The sequence below is a fragment of the Varroa jacobsoni genome, unplaced genomic scaffold (assembly GCF_002532875.2).
Source record: "Varroa jacobsoni isolate VJ856 unplaced genomic scaffold, vjacob_1.0 scaffold_329, whole genome shotgun sequence".
Lineage (NCBI taxonomy): Eukaryota > Metazoa > Arthropoda > Arachnida > Mesostigmata > Varroidae > Varroa > Varroa jacobsoni.
Window position 1 is genome coordinate 15302 of NW_019213231.1, and position 24926 is coordinate 40227.

The 24926-nt window shown below is 38.7% G+C and overlaps 1 protein-coding gene and 1 long non-coding RNA gene across 10 annotated transcripts; one reads left to right on the forward strand and one right to left on the reverse strand.

Moving 5' to 3' along the window:
* Positions 1–1483: 1483 nt before the first annotated feature.
* LOC111259406 (organic anion transporter 3) lies at positions 1484–15647 on the forward strand. 2 transcript variants are annotated; one of them, XM_022831396.2, is made up of 12 exons: positions 1484–1584; positions 1929–2219; positions 4765–4902; positions 5623–5722; positions 6171–6274; positions 9954–10111; positions 10513–10808; positions 11477–11571; positions 11839–12053; positions 12711–12889; positions 13099–13234; positions 14809–15647. In XM_022831396.2, the coding sequence occupies exons 2-12, from the start codon at positions 2068–2070 to the stop codon at positions 14961–14963; spliced, it is 1728 nt and encodes a 575-aa protein (XP_022687131.1). In that variant the 5' UTR covers positions 1484–1584; positions 1929–2067; the 3' UTR covers positions 14964–15647. The 2 variants fall into 2 exon arrangements, with proteins under 2 accessions (XP_022687131.1, XP_022687133.1); XM_022831398.2 differs by lacking the exons at positions 1484–1584; positions 1929–2219; positions 5623–5722 and having other exon boundaries at positions 4811–4902.
* LOC111259407 (uncharacterized) lies at positions 14947–24553 on the reverse strand. Of its 8 annotated transcripts, XR_002679630.2 has the most exons (5): positions 22560–22576; positions 20547–20602; positions 17802–17892; positions 16208–16599; positions 14947–15072 (listed from the first exon to the last, which is right to left on the reverse strand). It is a non-coding gene; the product is annotated as an uncharacterized LOC111259407 (long non-coding RNA). The 8 variants fall into 8 exon arrangements; XR_002679629.2 differs by lacking the exons at positions 17802–17892; positions 20547–20602 and adding an exon at positions 22797–24553 and having other exon boundaries at positions 22560–22708; XR_002679628.2 differs by lacking the exons at positions 17802–17892; positions 22560–22576 and adding an exon at positions 20997–21511 and having other exon boundaries at positions 20547–20724.
* Positions 24554–24926: the final 373 nt, after the last annotated feature.

The following is a 24926-nucleotide window of genomic DNA, read 5'->3' on the forward strand; positions in this document are numbered from 1 at the left end:
TATTAAAAAAAAAAAAAAAAAAAAAAAAAAAACTACAGTAAAACGGCGAATTAATTCATTGAAAAGAAAACCGTTTCCTTTTCTTTCCTGTGGCCCTCCCAAAGATATATCGTGTGTATGTGTGTTTGTCTGTGTTATGTTTTTTATATAAATCGTTCATGAATCTGACACTATAAAAAGAGCATCTTTTTCGGATCGCCCTAAGTTAATAAGTTAAGTGTAGGCCTTTCGTTCAGATAAGTGATTCGGCAAGTTCTTTCAGGTCCTAGTGTACACTCGTTCTTAATCTCACTGTGAATATAACTGCGAGTTGAAATTAGCGTTATTACACATACAACATCTGCGGCACCATTTCAATCCGAGAGCGTGACAACAAACGGCCTTTCCTGGGGCCAGCCGTATCAGATTGTCCTTTATGAACTTCCTTAACTTCATTTATGCACGTTTTGGCTCAGCACGAGCGTGCGGAGAAGAGCTAGAAGTGCGCTCCAGTTTCAGTTTGGAAAAATTTCTTAGGCTATGCCCGCCCACAAAGTGGACTTTAAACAATTATACTGAGACAAAGTTTGCTACTGGGTGCAAAACGTTTAATTGTCAAACCGTCACCAGTGCAGTGAATTAGTCAACCAATAATTAACCAATTATAAAAGAAATTTAAAGTGGCATTTCGATTTCCGACAAAGTACGTTCGCTGGGCTGCTTTCCTTTCAACACAATTACAATAGATAGCAAAAAAAATAATAATAATAATAATATTTAGTATCGCCCAGGTATAGTTAGGTGTGTGTTGAATCGGTTCCGTCATATCGAGGCTTGGGCAGGTTCCGATCGCATTAGTCGAGAGAAAAAAAAGCCCATGGGCATCACCTCGGACATATAATCGACACATTCCGATTGCATTTCGACGTCTCTACATTGTGTTTTAAGCACTTCTATCAGGTAAATTTCACATAAGTATATAAAAAGTACTTTATTTATACGTATATGTGTGCGTGCAGTCTTTCTTCTCCTTACGATCCGTCTAACAGGTACTATAGTCTAATTAGGGGAACCCTTTTTTTATATATATACATTTTTAGAGAAAATCTCTTAGATTTATTTTATGTAAAAACTAACTTTTAAAAACCAAGAGTCCACAATTGGTTGACGAATAATTATTCAAGGTTGTGTCCAGTTTCGATTAAGGAAGAATCATAGACATGTAATAAATGATAATCTCTCACTATTGATGCCCCGATACTTCACTGAACTGCTAGGCCGCGAAATCTGCTCAGCGAAGATTTACGATCAGCAGGGTAAATGTCCTTGCGGAACCGCCGGACAAACCGGACTTGTTTAGGACAGTGCGCCCGTCCATTAGCGCATTTTACAGCGGCTTAATAGAGGCGACGACGACGACGATGACGATGATAGTGATAGTGGTAGCAATAGCATCGTTCGTTCCAGCATCAACTGCGTGCCCGTCTATAAACTCCGGTGTCCCGTTAGTTGCCTGGACCAAAAGCCTAGGGTTAGTCGCTCGGCAATCGCTGGGGTATCGGCACACCTTTCTTGTCGCACGTTTTGACCCCCGACTGATCAACGGTACAGTTCCATTATGACAGCGGAACACTTCTGGAGGTGACAACATATATGACTGGAGCAAAACGTTTACTGAAATAGCTATAATTGGCGAACGAATTATATCGAGAACGACGCACGCAGCTTTTGTGAAGCCCGTTAAGTTTTCGACGGTATATATGGCCTGAAGCCTAGAAGCTAGTCAATCGAAGTAACTTAAATTAAGCCCTTATGGACGCTAGCGAAACACTCTACCGGATTTGCAACTAGTTGAATTTTGAAAAGGCGTACCCTATGATATATGAACAGGGACTTAATACAATATTTACTGCTACCGAATAATTCCTTCTACCAAAAACTGTTTACAGCGGACGAAGGAAATAACCATACGAATCATAAAAGATAATCCTAGCAGATCCTCGATGTAAGTAAGCAAACGCCCATGTGTAAATCTATTGTCGGCTAATTTAATTTGGTGTACGAAAGGGCGATCACAGAGGCCCAAACATGTCCATGACTTTCGAGCAAGCTCTGGACCAGGTGGGCAGCTTCGGACGTTTCCAGTACTTTCTCATCTTCTATCTGTGTTTGCTTGTAGTGCCACTGCGTGTTATACCTCTTTCAGTACACATTTTTACGCTCCTCGAGCCTCCGCACTGGTGAGTATACGATCCGATTTTGTTTTCAATGAACAAAAAAATAGAGTTTTATCTAACGTATCTATTTAGATATCGGAGAATATATCGGAGAACCTATACATCCTGTACGACACAGGATCGTTCGTTTCTACGAGGACTAATTATCTTACTGAAACAATTTAACCTTTGCCAAACTATTTTATTATGCGAAGATCCATTTAAGCGGGTACATCATTGTCCAGATCATAAACATACAAATAGGAATACGGTCAGCTCACCCTATGCAAACCAAGCTCTTCGCTGAGTAAGCCATATGCTAAGGCAAACTTCTAACTACCCTTCAAAGGCTACCTATAGCGCTGGTAACTGACCATCTAAAATTGATTTCTATACACAAATAACAATACGCAGAGTGTTAGAGTGCCTGTATCACTCAGATTTTGAGAGCGGTAGCGAATTTCAAAGCACCGCACATGAGGAGGACCTTGTAACAGAATCAACTTTAAAATGCAGAAAAGGAACAACAATACTCGGAAACAATTGCTAGCAATTCGTTTCGTTCAAATGTCCAGACAGCGATTTCCGTTGTTTTTTCTATTCAGGAACTACTAGTGTATGTGTCTTCTCGAGGTAACAACACTGATATAACTTCTCTTCTATGAGAAGATCTGGCCTACCGATTAAAACGTGTTTCCTTTTTGAGCTTTGACGATGAGGATAACATGGTGACATTGATTAAGGGCAGAGCACCCTCGTCTAATTGAGCTTCACAATTAAAATATGAGCATACAATTAATTATAATAAAATATCCAATACGAGCAATAGCTCGTAGTATATGCTACCAGGTGAGCCAGGAGTTAAGTGATTCTTTAATGGCCTTTGGTTCACTCTGTGTATACAAATAAAGGTCGTTATTTGTATTTTTTCTGCTCTGTTCGTTAACTTTTTCTTAAAGCTGTTGTTGAATCGATCTGATTGCGAAGGGTGCCGTGATGGGGGAAGTGGAAAAATGTGGACTATCAGCGACCAAAGCTTTTACTCGTACAAACGTATAAATATAAGACTCCAGACCCGCCAGTTTTGTAAATAGCCTTCATCGTTAGACTTCCACAGATCGAACGGCCAATCGCTATCAATCACGATAAATATGAACATATGTGTAATACCAAATAGTTGAAATAAGTTTGATCTGAAATTACTTACTACGCTCTTTAGTGCAAATTCAGATCCTTAGTTTGTCGAATTTTGGTCACAGTTGGCTTCATGAAGTAACATTAATGCACGGAACAGCCATCTATCTGACCACGGCCATATCTTTCAGGCGCTACTCTTAGGGTTTGAAAATGGATGTACCCTTCAAACTTAGGCTCATAAATCCAAAATGTAAAATTGTCCTAATTTGGGAACATATAATTTTTCCGCCCGTAAATATGTATAGGTCCAATTATCAAGCTGCCTATTACACTGTCTTGATAATAATGAATAATATAGACGATTCGTTTCATATACCGTATTGGAAGATTCACTCTAAGCCAAGGCAGCTTAATACAAGCGAAGGTCTAGTGCGATTCTGATCAATGAAAAATGGATTTTTATCTAGGGGCAAACAGGAAGAGCTTCAAGTTGTGCGCGTTTAGTTCGCCACATTGCAGTATATGGTACATCCTTTTACCTAAATATTGTCCCAGCAGACATATAATAGCTAATAAAAACTTATTAACTACGTAATAATAATAATGAAGGAATGAATGTCATGAATCTTATAAACAGTAGCTTCCATAAATCAGATACGTGTTTCAGATGTAATAGTACGGCCTAATGACGTGTTCTCTGTCGCTCGACAGTAAACATACATTGGGAGTCATCCTGTCGTTTGATTGATTCCCCATAGATGCGACGCGTCTTCAAGACTGTAAGATAATACTTTATGCACCGAAAAAAAATGAAGTTCTATTACCAGAAAGAAGTGCCTAGATCGTAATCTCGAACAAATACACTCTTTTTTTTTAGAGATTTTTTGTTAAATAATAAGAACCTATGTATGAAGTATGAACTAAAAGCAGCCGTGGTAATCTAAAACTGTAGAATGTTTACAAAGGATTAAACGATACCTTGTTTTTTTCATAGATGGCTAGATTTTGGATTAATGTCATGTACCTAGATTTTTTTGCACATGAGTAGCTTTAGGTCTGTTTCTTGTTCATTTTCCTTTACCCATTAGTGCTGCCTCACCTCGGCTACGACTGCCGACCGATTTTGCTTTTGCCCATACGTGTATACAAAAGATTCTTTAGAATCCATAAAGTAATTCTAGCTGGAGTCATCATATGGGTAATATTCCAAAGGATCTTCAAAACAAGCTGTAAAATAATTGTTTCGGTTCTGCGCAAATTTATATCGAAGCAGATTAGTCGAGGGGAAGCTGCGTTAGGTTGTTCGGAGTATATATTGGTCCCCGCAATTACATTTGTACAAAATGGCAGGTGACAGAAACCTCTATACTAAACAATATCAGTACAACTTAATTTAGCAATAATTTTTTTCTTTTTTTTTAATAAATTACAGGTGTAAGAATCCGTACCTTGAGATACGTGGCTACACTCAAGAACAAATTAAAAACTATTCAATACCTCTGAAGCACTCCGATCACTATCATTATTCAAAATGCAAAATGTATGATTACAACTGGGAATCATGGGATGCGTAAGTTTTCCCTTCCTATAAAATTATACGAAAAGTCCGAAAACGGCAAGTGTTTTCACAGACTAGTTATGACAACACTCTGGAGTCAGCTACCAGGTAGTATTTTATGAGACTAAACAAATGTGTTATATCAAAGTAATGTAAAGGTAAGGATAGTCGTTGTGATCGTATTGTTCCGAATGTAAGGCATACAACGCTAGCAAACATTGACTTAAGTTTGAACTCAGTTGTCATCTATGGCTAGCACTGATTCAGTTCTCTTTGACTTAGTAAACCTCCATGGTTTTTGTCTCTGATATATTCGCTCACGCTCCCCTTTGTCTGAAACAAGTTCAGGAACTACGATCATTGGATTCGTCAAAACGAATACCATTCATAGCTTATTTCCTCACTTCCTCACGTGCCCTATCCACCGTGCTCCATCATAGAACTGAGCTAGCAAACCTATAAGAATGAATTATAAACAGTTCGCTGTTTGCTATCTACGTTTTCAAAATATGTCGCCCGTCATGATCGCGATGATAATAGCGAACCATGTGTCAACGGTAGCCTTAAAGCTTCAGATTTCTAGCGGTTGAGCGCTAATTCGTCAGGCGTGTCGGCCATGTTGGCCGAAGATATTCAAATCACTATGAATTAATGTAAATAAACATGACAATTTGTGTGGTACTGATCATTTCCGTAGGCCTATGAGTATTTCTAGCACTAATATTTCTACAGGTCTCGATGGCCGGAGTTTAATGACAGCTCAAAAGTGATGCCATGCAAATATGGTTACGTATACGACTACTCAAACGTCTACCCAACTATCATTAGTGAGGTAATCAAGAGTATATACACACACATAACACATCAAATTTCTTTGGTTGGCGCGCAGCGAACTAGATGTATGCATTGAACTGCAAAACCGTAAAGATACAAACAGCTTCAATTAGTTATTAACTTAAAGCAGAAATCTGTTGAACCAAGTTGAAGGCTGAACAATACAGGCCATACACATTTTCTAGACATATAAAAAAGTACAAAACTTTTTCGATTTAAAGAGAGTTGAACCAATGAAATTCCGTATATTGTGTCTAACGACTGAGAAGTACTTCGAAAATGTTATGAACAGATTTGTTTGCGGCTTGCTATTAACGTTTTTGATGCGATGCTTGGACGTTTCTCTAGGACTAAACGTTAAGTGTGCTCCATTTATATATATATATATATATATATATATATATTGTTTTTTACGTTTAGGACAGTAACGCTTTTCTGTTTCGCAGAACGATTGGGTCTGTGGAGACACGTATAAAGCCTACATCGCGAACTCCGTGTTCTTTGCTTCAATGTCCATAGGAGTACTTGCCATCGGGCATATTGGAGACATGTAAGTACGTTCAATATCATGGACATCTTTTAACAAGAGAAAAAATCCATATGCCATAAGTCGAGCTTCATAATGCTTCCATCCAAGTAACTGTGCCAAATATTGAGCCATGGCCATCGTGTCACCTTAAACTAATGTTAACTTTCAATTTAGTTTAGCACAAAAATGCTAAGCTCGAATTGATGGTCTTTTGAAAGGTTTCTTTCAACAAATGCATTAATTTTCCAGTGCCACAGGATAGACCATAAGCGACTCACAGCCCGCAGCTTCAATAATCGCTCGAAAATAAGAATCACTGCTTCAACCAAGTATGAAGCACATTTCAATAATAGCAACTACTTTATTTTTTTGTCTTAAATAAGCATTGACGATTCTTTTAAAATCTACATTTATACAATCGCAACCTCTCCCTTCTCAACCCGTTTCGGCCGCATTGCATCGCAGAGTTTAAACTAAAAACCAGTGAGCGCCCAAAGACGCACGCGTCCGAGGCAGAAATTATTTATCGAAGCAGAAACATGACTTACTCGAGTAGTAGTGAGATACATTTTTTTTTTCTTCATATTTATTGAAACTTTTCCTTCAAGGGTTGAGTCTCTGGTATATTTATGGAACGTACAATCAGAGTTTCATAAAAGGTCCTGTTACAGATGTTGAAATTGGAAAATATCGATCGATCAAATAGTAAATAATCACACATATCGGATTTTAGGTAGCTCTCTAGCTTTTAATCTTAGCTCTAAGAGGTAGAGCGTGTGTGTACGCGCGTTCGTTGTCTAACCGGAAAAAAACGACTTTTGGTTTGATTGTAATGATGACGCGCTAGTACAGAATTAAATGAGACATGCTCGCTGGGCAGTGTTTCGAATTTCCTCGTGTCCACATGCCTTTCCATACTAGTATGATCGCAGCTTTAGTTAATTAATCTTATTAATTAATTAATTCTTTAATTAATCGCGGCTCTAGGGCTAATGCAATCTGCAGCAACAATCTGCAGCTATGATTCGAAGCAGGAGGTCATTAATGAGCATGTTATCACGACTATCTAGTTTCTATTAAGTCTAGCAATAGTTTCGTTCAGATAAGACTCCTCCTGCTGCTGCTGCTGCTGCTGCTGCTGCTGCTGCTGCTGCTGCTGCTGCTGCTGCTGCTGCTGCTACTGCTACTGCTACTGCTACTGCTACTGCTACTGCTACTGCTACTGCTACTGCTGCTGCTGCTGCTGCTGTTGCTGCTGCTACTGCTACTGCTACTGCTACTGCTACTGCTACTGCTACTGCTACTGCTGCTGCTGCTGCTGCTGCTGCTGCTGCTGTTGCTGTTGCTGTTGCTGCTGCTGCTGCTGCTGCTGCTGCTGCTGCATTCTTTTAGTGCCCGTCAACTCCATGGCGGACCCTAGACCCTTCTCTGATCGACCATTCGGCTTCGGTTGGCAATGTTTTTTGAGATGTAAACACCCTTTCATTGGTTGCGCTCTTTCATGGGTTTTCCTCGAAACACCCATTGCGGGTTGCATATTCCTATTTAAGATTTTAATAAACAGATTTGTGGCTGAAATAGAGATGTTCTGTTCTGTCCATGACAATCTCCTTATGAAAAAGATAAACGAAAAATTAGACCACGGCCAACACAGTGATTAGAAACATGTTTTTGCATTAGTTAGCAGTAGGCCTCTGTCCATCTGCAAAATCGATGACTTTTGTCCGTGAGCGCAAAACGGAACGTGCGCCCCTTGTTGAAAAGCTTTAACCACCAATAACAATAGAGTATACATATATATAATGTTATTGTTATATATGTATGTATGTAGCGACGCGTAAACAGCAAAACAACTGGGCAAGGGTTGACGTGGACAACTTTTGACATAGTAACGCGAGCCACTAATAAAAATAATAATAAACTGTACGAATATGCTGATAAAATAGTACAACAAGTAGACAAATAAATCAAAGAACATTACCTGCCTACTCTAAGTATACGATGCGCCTAAACGAGGGTGCGGCCGAATTGAGGAACGTTTCGGCGGGTGAGCGTTCCGTCAGCAGGACTGCGCTTATTTGCTATACCTAGCAGCAGACAGAAGCCAGTTTTCCTAGGGCCCGTCATGGCAAATGAATCTTTGGCATATAGGCAAAGCTGGACGAATCGCGTTGATTTTGGGTAAAAGTTTCACTTTTTACCCAAAATCGACGGTTTATATTATCACCACTTGTTAACCGGTTGCTGAAAAATTTCACAGACCCTATTGAGGACCTTCTAACAAGATCCTCAATAGGGTTTAGATTTAAGAGGCTTGGAAAGTCATCAAAGTGGCTATTGAGTTATTTCGATTTTGATTTTTAATATTGAATTTTTTCGTTATGAATAGTGAGAAAAATTGCTCAAAAAATCATCTCACTACATATCAATTCAAGCGATTCTCACTCAAGCGAAATCAAACTCATACAGCTAGGCTTTTGCTATAGAAATCAGGTGCTTTTTTAAGAAAAAGAAGATTTTTTTTCCTTTTGAGGTTTTTGGCCATTTGTAGCTCTTGCACTGTTAGGGCTTTTTGGCAAGCTACCAGCTGCAAGTTTGGGCTTTTGATTAAAGGCATGACTGCCGTTTATATTGAACAAGAATAACTATCAAGAAAAACACTTCTAGCACTTACGAATAATTCTGTTAAAATATATGGTGTTGTTTATATATGTAGCCTTAGAAGTAAAGCATTAGATAGATAAACTCGTCTATTTCGATACGCTATAATATATATATATAGCAAGCAAAAATGCGTACACTGCAACGGCTCGTAAAATGAAAACAACGTTTCTACAACACGACTTCGTCATTCGCATACCAGGCCAAAAAACGTGTCAGGAAAAAATTAATCTGATCTATTTCTGAGAAAAAAAATGAATTACCGAATGGACTTTTCTTCGTTTTCTAGATTTTTTTCACTAGAGGTCCACGTCTCTTTGAAAGCGATTCGCATTAATCGGGTCCAATGAATCTTTCGGGGACTAAATCATCGAATTCCATAGAGAGTCCTATAGAAAGTTCTACAAGACAAACTAGGGGTAAAAAGATGCAGTGATCGTTCTATTTATTCCAATGAAATATAGTGATTTCAGCAATAGCAACCCTGTACGAGCGCGAGCGAACCGAGGGTGTTGCTGAATAGAAATGAAGTGGCGACATCGCGTATTAAACAAACTGATTTCAATTATATGTAAGCCGTATGAGTATGCAATGCAGCATACCCTTATAACCAGGATCGGTTTAAACAGAAACGAAACATTTGAGGGCCTTGGAGAAATTCTCTATTTTTCTTTTTTTGCTATTTTATTAGATGCATTATGCCCTGTACGTTCAGGCTTTAACTTGGCCTTTTTTCCATACGAATCTAATACTATCTTTTATGTGACAGCCACACCAGAGGATATCGTTCTGGTATTATTACTTTGCTCACTTTTAGGTAATTTAACTTCGGAGATCTGGATGACTCGCCTTTCAAGACTTCCATGAGCCAGTCGGTTTGCAGTACATTAATCCGAACTCGATCCTCCAGCATGATAGGTGGCAACGTAACCACTACACCATCTCCTAATACTGACAAAAGATGTGCTTTAAACATATAGTACGGTGACAAAATCAAAAATGTTTTTTTTTTTCTATTTTCAACGTCACCACTAAACAGCGTGGGCCGGGTTCCTGTGATGTTCGTGACGTATGCGTTGGCAGGACTCACTGGAATTTTCACCTACTTCAGCGGAGGTTCATTTGAGCTGTTTGTAATCACACGGTTCGTCATGGGATTTGTTCTGTTGTCGATCAGTATCACACCTTTTGTACTCGGTATGTATCTAGATGTTCAAAAGTTTACATCAGTACGATTCACTATGGTGTGCAATCCTATTGTACCGGTAAAAACAATGGAGTTTGAACCAGCCCGCACAACATAGTGCGTTATCATTTTATACTGGTTCGGTTATTTAGATGGATCTAGTTTCGCACACACTGAGCCGAGAGCAAACGCACTTTGTAAATTCACATCAATAACCACAAGATGCACATCGTACCAATGTAATTCAGATAAATAGATAAAACCAGTGCAAGAAGTACAGGAGACCCATTGGCCTGTTATAATTTATTTCACTCTTAAAGTACCTTGAACGATCGTTACTAGACCTGCGTATTGGAAATGTTGGCGTTTCATTTAATATCCTTCTATCGTTCGACCGACGCTCGCTTTCCAGCTGTCGAATACGTTCCGAAGCAACGTCGGATGTTGGTTCTCTCGGCCTTCCGGTTCGTTTACCCTGTGGTGGGAGTTTTCGTACCCTGGATAGCGTACGCATCCGGGTACTGGCGTACGCTCCAACTGCTCAATGTTGTGCCATGCTGCATTGCCGCTCCCCTTTCCTACTTTATACCTGAAAGTTCACGGTGGCTGCTATCCAAAGGAAAACTAGAAGAGACCAAACAAATTCTTCATAAAATCGCTCGCTGGAATGGAAATAGAGTAGATCCAAACGCATTCGACACTCTCGAAGTGAGCATAATACGCGTTCCGTTATTTGCCTAATAAGCATAATGATAAATAATACTAAAAATAACAATAAAATGATGCCTTATTGGTTCATTTTCTACTCTATAGATGCTTTCTTCGAATTGGTCGTCTTTCAAATTAACTATCTCGACAAATAATAGGTGAGGGTACAATAGTACGATAATATCAGGAAGCGCTGTCTGCAAGGACACCGCTTTCATTTTTTCTATTCCCAAAATGTCGGTCCTCTTTTCAGGTCCACCATGGCAACGCGTTTAAAGGTGGTGCGCATTAGCCACTCAGATAAAGATATCCGATTTAATTTAGTGCTTCGTAAGATAACTGCAAGCGTTTCTCCGTAGACGGAAGTTTGTAGAGTAGTCAAAAACGTAAAAGATATGCAGATTCAATATTAAAGACAACTATGCCTCTAACTTTCGAAGCTTTAAAGTTACTGGAAGGGCCCACCGATCGGTTTCGGCTAAAATTCGTCATAAGAACTCAGTGTAGCAAAAAGGAGAGACATCTCTGAAGATTTGCTCTCTGCAGCAGTGTGCGGAGGCTGCGTGCACGGTGAAAACCCCATTCTAGGATGGGTTTGAAAAGCTAGCTTGGGCCGTGTATGTGTTTATCTAATTTATAGTAAAACGACTGACGTTATGTATTTTCAGCTGCCGATTAGTGAAAAGAAAAATCAGATGAACGTGCTGGCTATCTGGAAGTACCCACGTCTCCGCAGAAATATTCTTCTCACCTTCTTTATTTGGTAAATTGAAATTCTCTTTCAATATGCTCAATTTCAACAGGTAGAGTAGGGTCTTCGTTGGCACTATCATCAAAGTTCATTTTATAACCTGAGTATTAACAAGCCACTCCCAAAAAAGTTCAAGTTTTTTTTTAAAGGTTGAGTTCAGGGTTTTTAATCTAAGTCTGTTCGAGTGACACTCTGTACCTAGGAGTCTAAAACTTTCGACACTATGCTTTTCAATGTATGTGTATAGAGTGAAATAAATGTTTGTGATTTCTGATTTAGGGTAAATGCATGCCTAGTCTACTCTGCCGGACAACTTTATGCAGCTCAGGTAACTCCCTCGCCCTTCTTGATGACATCAGCAACGAATGGAGTTGATATTTTGGCGACGGCTGTTGCGATGCCCTTGGCTGATTTCTGGGGGCGTAAGCCTTCTATGGTGCTGTTCTACATGCTGTCATCTGTAGCCTATTTTGTGATTGGCTGTCTGCCGTACGGTAAGGGGCATAAACGTGCCAAGTTCAAGTGTATTAGTTGGTTGAGGACAATGCTTAGGATAATAAAATACTGGACCTATTCATGAAATTTCATTGTCTATCTTTTAAGCATTTTTGGAGAAAGGATAAATTGGCGCTAAGCTTGAAACGAAGTTGTAAACTTCTGTCAGCGTATGATATAGTTATAACATGAGTGTTCTGTGAATTTTATCACTAGGATAAAAGTGATCGGAAATAGTTAAGTATGTGATGAGTATACTAGGACAGATGTCCTAGTACAACATGAACGAGCTCGATGAAGGCAAAAAGGTGGTATTTTATGCTTGCGCGAAAAGCACACTCAGCCACGTCAATATGTTACACTAGGTTGTTCTAGATTGGGTGTATAATGGCGATGGGTAGAAGATAGACATTTTGCAATCTACAGAGAAGGAAACTAGGGCAATCAGTTAAATAACTAATTAAAGATCTAGTCTGATTCGTGCGTACGAAGTCGTTATTTGGTGTGAAAGGCTGATTACTGTATCGTATATTTAGAAATAGAGAAAAACTAATTTTAGCATAATTGAAAATGAAAACAACCGCTTGCTTATTATATGATTTGAAAGCCAAATTCATACCAACCGTCTGAGTTCTTATTTCTGGATACGTTTACAGAGTTCACGATGATGTTCGTACTACTGATGGTAGGACGCTTTGCGTTGACGATGGCCTATAATGTTGGTTATCTTTATGCGGCCGAAATATATCCGACGGAAATACGTTCTCAAATCCTTTCTGTGCGTCAGGCATTTGGTTCAATTGGAAAATTTCTCAGCTCTCAAATCGTTATGCTGGTTAGTATTGTAAATAATACATAATAGGCATCACTAGAAAACAGCGGAACGGTCAGATTCGAACTGTATCAGTATATATATAAGAAAAATAGCATTTTCTATTTGGCTAAAACAGTAAATTATAGGCTCTAATAGATTACTTCACCAATTTACTCATCTCAAATCATATATCACGACATTACGTTTGATTTTGTCTGTGTTTGCGCTAGGCATACTACGGACCCTATATTCCTCTACTAATATTTGGTGGGGTGTCGGGATCGACTGCTTTAATGGCAATTCCTCTACCGGAGACGCTTCACCAAGATCTTCCAGAAACACTTGAAGACGCGGAAAACATGACTGGTAGGACCTTAACATTTTGATTCCTACATTGTGTAGCAGTTCGTCTTTAACCCGAACTCAGTTTTATTCCCGAACGCGCCATCTCTTATTGATCTATTGTTCGCCACTCAGTTTACTAGAATTTGTTCATGAACCTTTTCCATGAACCTTAATTTAACTAAGCAAATAATGATCTTTATCGGTGCTGCCTATTATCCAAGGATTTATTTTTCATTCACACATATACTATTTATAATTCTTCGACCTCTCGAAATTGGTGCAAGAAAAGGAAAGTTTCTCTTGGAACCAATTTTTATAACCTTATAAGATTTGCTATATGTGTCTCGGACTAAATTCATTAACATTCTTATTAGAGCTTTTCTGTAAAACGCTAGTGAGGGCAGAGTAGGACGAGGAGCGATAGGATTCAACTTATGATGCTAACAGAAAACGGGCATGTATTTGGAAAGTAAATCCGGACGGGGCTAAATTAGTCGGGAACTGCTGATAAGTATTATAAGAAGCAGTTGTTCTGAGTCATAATTCCTAGAGAGATACTTAGATTATCAGATTTAGTATGTAAATGACGGTAGAAAAAAGATAGAAGCTAGGCACAGCCTTTAAAACAATGAAGGCTAGAGACTGGATCAAGCTTTATTTAAAGCTTAGAAGTAAACAAAACTATCGTTACTCGTACATAACGATATGCATTTATACGAAAAGAGGGAGCGCCACTGTTCTACGCGATTCGATGTACTTCCATATTCCGTTCTATTTATTTTGATTTCGCAGAAACTGACAGCCGAAAAACAAATAGCTTACTGTTGAATGATCTCTACTGATCATTACTAAATGTGAATCCATTGTCGTGATCGCACTCGCCCCGATGGTCAGAGCCAATATGGAAGCATCGTCGTACGCAACTGCAATTGTCAGCTAGCAATAACAACTTTCTCCATTTTTCAAATTGTGCTTTACTTTTTAGAAGAGCCTAATATTTTTAGTTCCAGTCGACTTTGGCCTTAATAAGTTCATCTTGATTGTTCTATGTCTGCTTTTCGGTACAGCATAAAACCCATGGTTAGAAAGTGATCAGCCGGTGTTAAGGGTAACGGCACCTGGTTCTCTTAATGTTGTTAGAACATAACTCATTTAATATTACTTTACGGACCGTAGCAAATAGGCTTAACAATGATACATAAACTAAAATTAAGCATGATTTTATTTTTCAAAATTTAAGCAATTAAATTTCCTATACGATACCAATTCTTGGTATAGCCATATATTTAAACATTTGATCATATCCAAATGATGAAACGGAATCAACACTGCTCTGCCCACGCATCGATACAAATGAAACAATTGAAGACTTCTTCCGAAGAAAAGAAAACGTTCAGAATCTATATGTAAGTGGTTGTGCTATTTTGGCTTGTCTTTGCACAGAGACGCAGCGTATCAACTTGATAATTGTAATAGGTAATGGCAGGTAATTATATATACACCCACTTCAAGCCCTTGCAGCGGGACAATGTTCAACATTTGTTCATTATTCAATCAGCCTTTCTTAACTTATGATTTGTAAAACCTTGTTTTAGGTTTGCCAAGAAGCTGCGTATTCGCTTGTCCTGGAGCTCCTCCACCAGAAAACGTTGAGGGTGCAACTGGCGTTTCGCCAGCAGTCAGGCACCGAGCACGCACGCTCTCTGCAGTGTCTGCCGCTACCGTGGATTCAACATCGCCGGAAATGTAAGGATTTTTCAGAGCTCTAGTTTCGGGCGTCAACAACAGAAGCTGACAAGCGGACGTAGCCACCCTCATGCTGCCTCAGCCATCTACACGCAACTCCTCCAAACACCAACCTGCCGAAAATATTTGTGATAATGAGCTTTCAGAAAAACTGCATTCCTACACAATTTTGTCAGCTATATTGTATCATTTGTTAGTGTTTTCTAATGTTTCTTTATAGGATCCACAACCACGCTATAAACAGGTGAGCGCCATGATAGATTTTAAAATAATGCGACATACAATTGATAATTGGCCCGTTTCGATCATATAGACATCGTATAAGCCTTCTTAAACGGTCTTAACATCAAAGAGCGAATAATTTACGACTGAAGTTTATATATATGGGTCCCAGTCATACATGGATGCAACGTAATGATGTAATTCTTATAGCTTGGTGGGCCTCTCGTGCAGATTTAGGTTTTCTATTGTTTCGAAGTTCTTCTGTCGTATCGCTCTTAGTTGGATTCTTTAGTTATATGAGGTAAAAACGTGTACTCACATCCCTGTACATAATGTACTATAAAACGAATAAATTTCTACATACTAAGTTGCAGTTTGCTTATGAATGGTAGTGTATAACAATGTGCTTTTTGTGAGTAACACTTATATTAACAGCAGAAATAAAAATAATCAAGAAATAAGTTTATTATATCGCAACATTATTTCAAAGTACCTAACCTCAGCTCGCTTTTCCGGTTGCACGGTTTCAGCTTTTCTTATATATAAAATAGCACCTATTTGGCATCTCTTATAGCAAAGTCAGTCGAAACCAATTTTTCTTTTACATCTTACAAGGTACCACCGGTATCATATTAATTTGAAGTCGTACAAGGGAACGCACACATTTCTGAACAGGTGAGTACACGTTTTCAATTCAAATCGGCTTCTATTTGGTCGGCCTATGAAAAGGTAACTCTAACGGCATCTGGCTATGAAAAGATTCTCCGAAAGGAGATCATGTAAGTGCCTCTGTCCAACTATCCGATATTTAGCGAGAAAATCTGCAGGAAAAATGTCGGATCGGTGCAGAGACGTCAGATCATCTGATCAGTGAACTGTGTTGGTAACTATAGTAAATGCATGCAGTTGCTAGCATCAAATCACATTAGTGCGCTCGATAAAGCAGCGCCACACAAAAATAGTTTATTTTTATCTTTTTTAATATCGCCAATCCTCTAGATCTCAGACCTGAAATTCTAGAATTACCTTTCGTAGTCAAGGTGTACTGTCTAAAAGCACGACCAGGTATCGTTTAGTCATCTCAATCAGCAAAAAAAGATAGAAAAGCCATTGGTTTCCACCCGAGCGTCATTTAAGAAGTGATCATTCAATCGACGGATTAGAATTGCGCTAGCTTACTAACGACGGCCCGAGTATTTGAGCACCGTGGACATATTTACGACTTAGTCATGTTAGGGACATTTTATAGCTTGACTTTGAAAACGCATCGTCGCCTCTGTTATTCTTAGTTCAGTGGGTGTGTCTTCGGGTGCTTTTAAAAGATCGAAGTTCCCTCCTTCTTCCTCCCAGCTTCAGTGTGTGTGCCCTGCTCGATCACGTCTCAAAAGAGCAGATCAATAATGCCTGAAAAGTTAGCACTAAAAATGACCGCTCACGTAAGTAATACTAAAAGAATACTGAAAAATCAACGAACAGTAAATCTCAATTTAATTACACTTGTTTGTGCTATAGTTTCCCCCTCGCCGTTAAAGAATTAGTAAGCTTTTTACGGCGATATTATATGGATAGTCACGTCATTTTTCAAAAATTAAAGTTTTAACTCTAACGATAATGGCATTATCACTATGCCTCATTTGTCTTGAATAATCGATGGAAACTAAATTTTTGTCCTACTGAAGCGTGCAGCCACGAACGTGGGTTTCTGGTGCCGGACTATATAGGCGCCCCAATCGCAAGAAGTTAGATTGAAAATTAGCTTGCTATTACTTTGAATCGTCGATGAGCAAACTGTAGGGATACAAACCGTTGTTCGTCTTATCAGAGAGAAGAACTATTTTCATATTAACGTGGTAGGGCACGATGGAACAAATATATTAGCATAATTGTTATAGCGTAGACATTTTTGGCAAAGGAGACAGGTACAAACAGTTTACATCTAATCATGCGTAAAAGTACTCTTAGTAGCGTAAGTGTGCGGCACTATAAAAGTTCATTTAAGCGCAGAACATCTTCAGTAACGTAAATTTCGTCTGCTACTAATAGGCAAAGGCGCTGATAGATTTAAATTTCTTTTAAGGTGCATTTTTCTTCCGTTGCTTTCTGACTGCAATAGATTATAACGAATTTAGAAGCACCACAACAACGACTCTATTAGAATCAACTCCGTCCCTAAGGGAAATCTGCAGTTGACTGAGGACCCATGGCTATTAGAGCAACAAATACAATTCCCATACTGTAAAAATTTGTGAAGGCAAATAGTGCACATTCGAATAGCACGACAGCCCTACAATGTGTTACACGACGCACATACAAGAATCGATTTTAAGAAGCTTCGCCTATGCAAGTAGGCACAAACTAACGATGTTGACATAAAGAATAAAAACATGGAAATTGACGAAAGTACGAGAAATGAAGAAGACATTACGCCTTTAGTGGAAGTTTGGTGCAAAACGTGTTTCGGTAACACGAAAAAAAAAGAAAATTCCGACCAAATATTTTGAGCTTAATAACTTAGAGTGATTCTCATATGAAGCTTGAACGTAGGACTGTATAGCTTTACGGGATTTAATCACAGTTGAAAACGACAGCAACTCACGCAAACGCAACGACAGAGGCTTACCTTTCCAAGAGAGTCCTTTGTATACCCAGGTTTCCTATATGCAATAGATTATGTTGTAAAATCGTTCGCTCAAGCAATTCCCTACGATTATCTACAGGAAGCCCGAAAAGATATGTTACCAGAGTAAACACAAGGAAAGTTAGCCATACATAGATAAGCATATATCCATATAGACGGCATGTTATTCCAAGCGGATGCTAATCTAAAGGGCATATAAGCTTTCGTTTTTCCTCAGCCGAACACTATTTCGCACACTACGAAGCGTTACACCACATTCATCAATCTTCATTAATCAATTTTGCTGCTATCTGCCCATTACTTCTATTAAGCTGCTGCTAAATTCGAACGTGAGCATTTCGACGTTGATAGCAGAGGTAAACAAACTGATTTAGAAACGCTAAAATCGCGAGGGGGCATATTAAGTTGGCTGCGATTTCGTAATATTGCGGGGGCACCACTTGCGCCCTTCGCAACTTCAATGCACTACGTACTTAGCTAAAAACATGTAAATGAACACTATCCGTAGACATAAATAAAAACTATCAAAGTCCCTGATGTCTCCACATACGAACACTGTCCTGCGTAAATGTATACTCGTTTGGGTTGTAAGGGGTTTTCAACTTTAAATAAATTTAGTAGATAAAGTAGAGCTTTGGCATTGGAAAATATGCGTTAGGCTAAGCTAATACTATCACTACAATGACACGACAAGAAAAATCGCTTTAGAAAGTACTGAATAGCGCCAAAGTGACCTTATTTTATATGCGTCAGCTAGTTTATCTATATTTCCGAGTTATATAATTTGGATCGAACTGGCTTATATAATTTCAATGAGATACAACAATTTGCCAACTCTTCTGGCTTCCACGATTCTTTGAAAGTTCCATAGTTAATTGTACTTTTTAATTACGCCAATTTCATGCACATTAGTTAGTCTGCGTTTGGTCTCCGGGTGCAGAAGTTTGACCATACTAATTGTGGCGGGTGCGCTCATAAATAAAGTTATAAGGAACTGCTGAGCCGAGATACTGACTAAAATCTATGCTACCATCGCCGAACCTGATAGAGTGGCAGGCGCGCCTATCTTCATAGCGCGCAGTTCTGATCGCTTTATTGATAGAAGGAAGGGTTTTATCGTCATTGGAGCTTCGATGTTATAGAAAAGCAACATGCTTCTAATTGTGCCAATACCTACAGGGATGAACCTAGTTGAGAAGGACTGAAGGAGATTCAATAATACTAATAACAAAATTAAAAACTCGAAGGATTAGGAGTACGAAGGATGTTTACAATAAACACATTGTAAAATGTTATATAATACAAGAAATTGCCGTTTACCTTCCCTTGGATACAAACCATTCCAAGAAAGATATTTGCCAATGCATTGGTTGTTGTGCCTATCGGAGGAAGCTTTCGAGGGATAAAAACAACCGTTGTAGAACTCCGCAAACATGCGAGATTTTTACAAAAAAGCAAAGAGGAAAGACACCACCGGGAAAACCTGTATATGATTTTAGAAAATTTCATAAACCAAAAAGCCACCTAGATCAAAAACACTTCGCGTCAATTCTATGAGCAGTTCTTATAATGTTTCAGTTTCACTGTACCAGTATAACGTTCCAGAAACAGAAATCATAACAGAATGTTAGATTTAAAATAAAAAAGAGTAAATTTTCTATTAATTTTTTTAACATCTTTTTAAAGGAACGGTGTTTTTAGACAATTTCGTCCTAAACCTAGAAGTTACATTCTAGTACACTTTACTTCAAACCCTCCATTTCTTTTCGAAAACTACCTGTTTCTTCACAAAATGGTAATATGACAAAAGACAGCATGACAGAAAATGCTGTCCCAGAAGTAAGCATGCCGTTTCGAAATTTTACTTAATGAAAACGACAGTCTGATATACTCGTTAGCTTCGAAATTGATACGTTTGAAGGGCGTTTCGTTGTAATAGTTGGTCACGAGGCATACGATTTTCTGTGCGCTTCTTGCCCGCGAGAACGAAGCGTGGTGAGTTTCTCTTGAATAATCCGAATGGCACATTTATATGTGAAGTTTTAGAATCCGAAATCTGTTTTCCTTTTGTTTTCCACATCGTTTTATACCGCACTATTTTGCCCACTTTATCGAAATGAATCATTTTCTAAATGATAAAGAAAATTATCAGATGTTACAGTTTTCTCATTAGCCAGCTTATAAAGAGAATAATCTGATGATTCTGGGATACTCTGAACTCTCTAGGAACTTTCCTTAAGTCAAAAACGTTGCAAATGTGTGGGCACATCTATCTAAAGTATCGGTATGAATCGATCGGTAACATTCATAGCTTGCTTACAATACCGGGCTTACTGGAATTGAATTTTTATTGCAATCTGCTGCCTTAAAAAGTTTGTGCTATCTAGAGTTATTTAGAGAAGTTAAGATTTTTGTACTTAAGCAGTACTTAATATACATGCTTCGAATGAACCATCGAGATTTTAACTAGCGCTACGCAAGCCATTGCCGTTCTAAAAGAAAGCGCAATTTCATAAGGGTCACCGTACAGAATATGATTGCAGCCATATACATGTAAGTGTATTATCATTATTATTTATTGCTTGGCGTGGTGACTTAGCGGGAGAGCGCTTTAGATATCCTCGGTTTAAGCCTCTCCATCGAACGCATACATAATCTACGCAAAACACATTCATATGCAGAAGGGTCAGAGCTAAATAGAGTAACACAAAAGTAAACGATACTCACCCTCTCTCTTCAGTTGCCTTGCCATTCACGGGATAACCAAATACGAACGTTGTCCTCTTATTGGAAAATATCAAAAAAGATAATATTTGAAGTTGGGTAACGCAGCGATCGAAAATCGTAAAAATAGTATGGCAATTCTATTATAACCTTGACAGGTACGGACGGAATCTGGTGCAATCTGTTGATTCAAGCCAGTCATACACTACGCTAATGTAACTCAAATCAATAGGAAATAACACACTCGGAGAGCATTATCCCGAAACTCCTAATTTCATATGAAGCATAATGTGCTACTTTATTGGTTGAAAAAAAACAAGCATTAAAAGTAACAAATTTCTTGACCTTGCCGCTAAGAGGGTTGAGCACTTCCCGATCCACATTAGTACGTAGAGCGAGAACTGCCCTAAAGAACTGGAGAAACAAAGAGCACCGTTTTTGACGCCACTTCACCTTAAAGACGTTGTTGCGTAATGGGAAATTAGAGCAAACATCTTGAAGCGAAATTCGACTAGTACGATGTACTAGGATAAATTTTGTTTGTTCCGATTTCGATATTTCAAAATATAGTAATTAGAAACAGTTTTCTTTCTTTTATAAAAGGTTCTGCTGCGTTAAAAAAGGGGCACTCATTTTTTATTTCTAAGTCGAATTCCATGACACCAAAGATTTACGACGTAGCAGTAAAGAGAATATTTTATCTCGAAGCCTATTAACAACAAAGACACTTAAGAAGGTCCGTTTTCAAATTGAAAGCAGCTATGCTGGCAGCCGTATTGGAGTAGACCTCACTGATAATGAAAGTTTTATAAAGTAAGTCCCCGTGATAGCTTCGTGAATAACATATGTTGATAAATACTAATTGTAGGGACACGTTCTGGTCTAGATTCGAATGCATAACGGCAGTTGAGATTTCTGTAAAAACTGTTAGCTTGGCGCTTGGCAACCGCTCGCGTGATTGCCGCTCCGAGACACCACAGAACCCTCACCCTTAAATATTGCTTTAAAAACACCCAAGCATACGTTACGCCATCTGGTGACTGGAGATAGGGAGAAAAGAACACAGCATCTGATAGTAATTTATATTGTGCGCTGTTAGCCTAATTGTTAGACCTAATCTATCCCAGGAACGATCCAACGGACGAACGAAGACCTCGATCATCAAAAAAAATGACAGCACTAGAAAGAGTCACAATAGTTACTATTGTGACTCTTTCGCGCATTTTAAATGGTTATTCTAACATACCCACCCTGAACAGTCGCACCCATAGAAGTCACGACCCTTGCAAACTGTGCGTTCAGACTTCTGAGTTATTAACGCAAAGAAACACGAAGTCTTAAAGTCATAATCTACGTGGGTGAATAAGCAAAGTAAAGCGGATATCTTATGTGTAAATGCAATATATAAAACAAGATTATACAAAACATGATTTTTTAATGATGAAACATGACGTATTAATTAATAATAATAACAATAATTTAAGTTTATGAAGATTACTTGCTCTCTGAGCTACGGACGGGGACGTTCCATGCGGACTGAAAGATTCCACTAAAATATTAAATTTTTCACACGGAAACACGAAAACCACGAATACAATCACAACGATATCATTATGTCATTTATTAGTGGCATTTTCGTAAAAAGAAACAATGCAATTTCCTGTTGGAGTTAAAGTTACTGATCGATTACGGTGGAAAACATATTCGTTAGACACCGTTTGTAGGGTCCTAAATAAGGCTTCGCTTGTTGTTAAATAAATAAAAGTAAATAATATATAGATAATAGAAAATGCACAAACGAATCACATACTCCCAATATTGAATTCCCCTTTTCCGGTCTCCCTTAAAAATTCAAAAATGTATTCGATCCACCTTAATATTGAAAGGCGTTACGAGTAGATAATACGGGTAGAGAGATTTTAGGTGACTATAGCGCACGGTGAGCATTCGCCTGATTTTGGTATTATATTCCTTTATTCTAACAGCCTCAATGACTTGAGAAATAATAATACTAACCTCTTGAATCACACACATCGTATTTACTCGTAATAACACTCAAGCGAACGATTCTAGTTCGCTCAGTCAAAGAGAGTTTCGTATCCATCCGTTCCTTGATTAACCTATTTTTTTGACGACCTCACTCCTTGTTTACTACTGTGTAACACCTATCTTTCAGAAAAGAATAACTGTTAGTTTCTATTATGATGTTTGAAAAAATAGCAAATTAGGCTGCTGGCGAAAAAATTAACTTACCAGTATTTACGATTGGCAATCGGACATTTCTATGGGGCTGGTTTTCTAATGCGTTTTGAGAGGTTTATACAGTGATGGGAGACATGGAACATCGACGATTTCGATGATAACCGCCAGGAAATACATTCCCTTGCACCATGCAGGATATTTAAATGAATGAGTACGATACCGGTAACTAGATAGGCGTTGTAGAACCAAAGCATCGTCACCAGCATCAAACGAGCTAACGTAGATACTTCTGGTATGAACTGAACTCAAAAGAATCTTTAATCAGTATATATACCCCATAATTTCAAACAAGTAGTGATATTGACATGAAAACATTACATCATACACAAAGTATGCTCATCAGCCTATGGCGCACCCATAAATATTATTAATAAAATCAAATTTCTCTTTGACTTATTTACAGAGCGAGCGAAATAAGCAGCCTGTGCAATTTTATCTTAAAGTACGGCACTAGGCTATCTAAAAATACCAGCTACCTTACCTTCTCCGGTGAAGCTGCATAACTTAGTGGAAAATCAAGTACTTAGTCCTAAGTAGTGTTTGTCCAATACTTCATGTAAATAAATACGATGTAATTATATAGAACTCGAGGAGGTCGCAGTAAGTAGATTAAGTGTAGTTATTCTAACCGAATATAATGTATTGAAAATGAAACATAACACAAGTTACATATTACGATGTTTAAAGAACAATTATCTACAGAAGACTAGTTTAATTTAAGCATATCAACCAATGATTGTCAACTGAAAAAAAGTTGCGGAAAAGCGAATTACGGGAAAAAAGATAGAATTCAATGAAAACACTTAAAAGTAAATGTAAAGTGTGCTGCAGAAAATTGTCAAATAGTAGGGATAGCAGAAAATGTTTGTAGTTATAAAATAAATAACACAGATCTTTCACATTCAGCGTGTCAACGTCTAGGCTTTTTTTCGCACCGGCACACATCACAGCTACGTTCGTCCGTTCGAGTGCGGCGCGTTTGCTTAGGTCCGCATGGTTTCCATGGTAGGTTGGATACAGTAAAGCCTCGGCTGATTTTTGCAGGACTAGTTGTGATTTCTTGAACTGGTCGGACATAGTGTGCAGTCAATGCGCATGAATCCATACGCGTCTTTCCTACAGCGTCCATATCGTCGCTTCCCACCAAGAGCTGGTTAGTTAATGCGTTATGACCGATGCACTGAGGGTGGTATTTTTGACAGCAGACGTACGGGTTGGTGGATCCACGTTGAATGCCATCGCTTTCAAGTCAACACAATTGCGGTCTCCTATATAGGCTCTCCCTCAGAACAATCACAACCAACGGCTGAGTGCGCTTGTCGAACCTAGTGTCAGGACCATTCGGCGTATAATTTCAAAATATTCGAACTAAGTCGATGCACAAGTCCACGCCAGCCGCTGTAATGAAATTTGAAGAAGTAACCGATTTTACGGCTTTTTTAACGTTAGTCGTCAACTTACTGTACTCAAGCTTGATCCCCAGCAGTAGCGGTTCAGTACACACACACACACACATTTGTTCAGACGACTAGGCTTTTTCTGAAGGGAAGCGGTCCTACAGTTTTTCGGCCACGAAACCGTGCTTTGTAGTCGTGTTGCACGTATACAAATTCGATCGCACTTGGTGTGTCCCTTGCGGGTACTATCGTACTCTCGATACTATGTGGTCGATCGACACCGTGCGATCTTCGCCCAGACGTTCAAACTCCTTTGCTCAATTCGTCAAACACCAATTCTTGGCCTAGTCAGCCAGACGGTCTACTCGTCTGTTTACTATTACATCGCCGCCACGAATATATACTCGTATAAATTTATCTGTAGTTTCCTTTAAAGAAGTGTTTGTTGGATCGGCCTACAACGCGATGATTAGAACCGCAACTTGTTGTAAATGGTACAAAAGAAGTACTTCATTTATCACCACTAATAAGCTAACGCGAAAAATCTTCCACTTTTAGTAACTACGTGGAGAGTTATGCCATTGACAACATGACATATTCTTCGTATACACACATTATTCTGTCTTATATACTCTTCCAGGAATGAGGACCATCATTTTTGGACTAGAGAATCGCTTTTATGTAGAACACATATACACACACACACACATATATAGATATATAT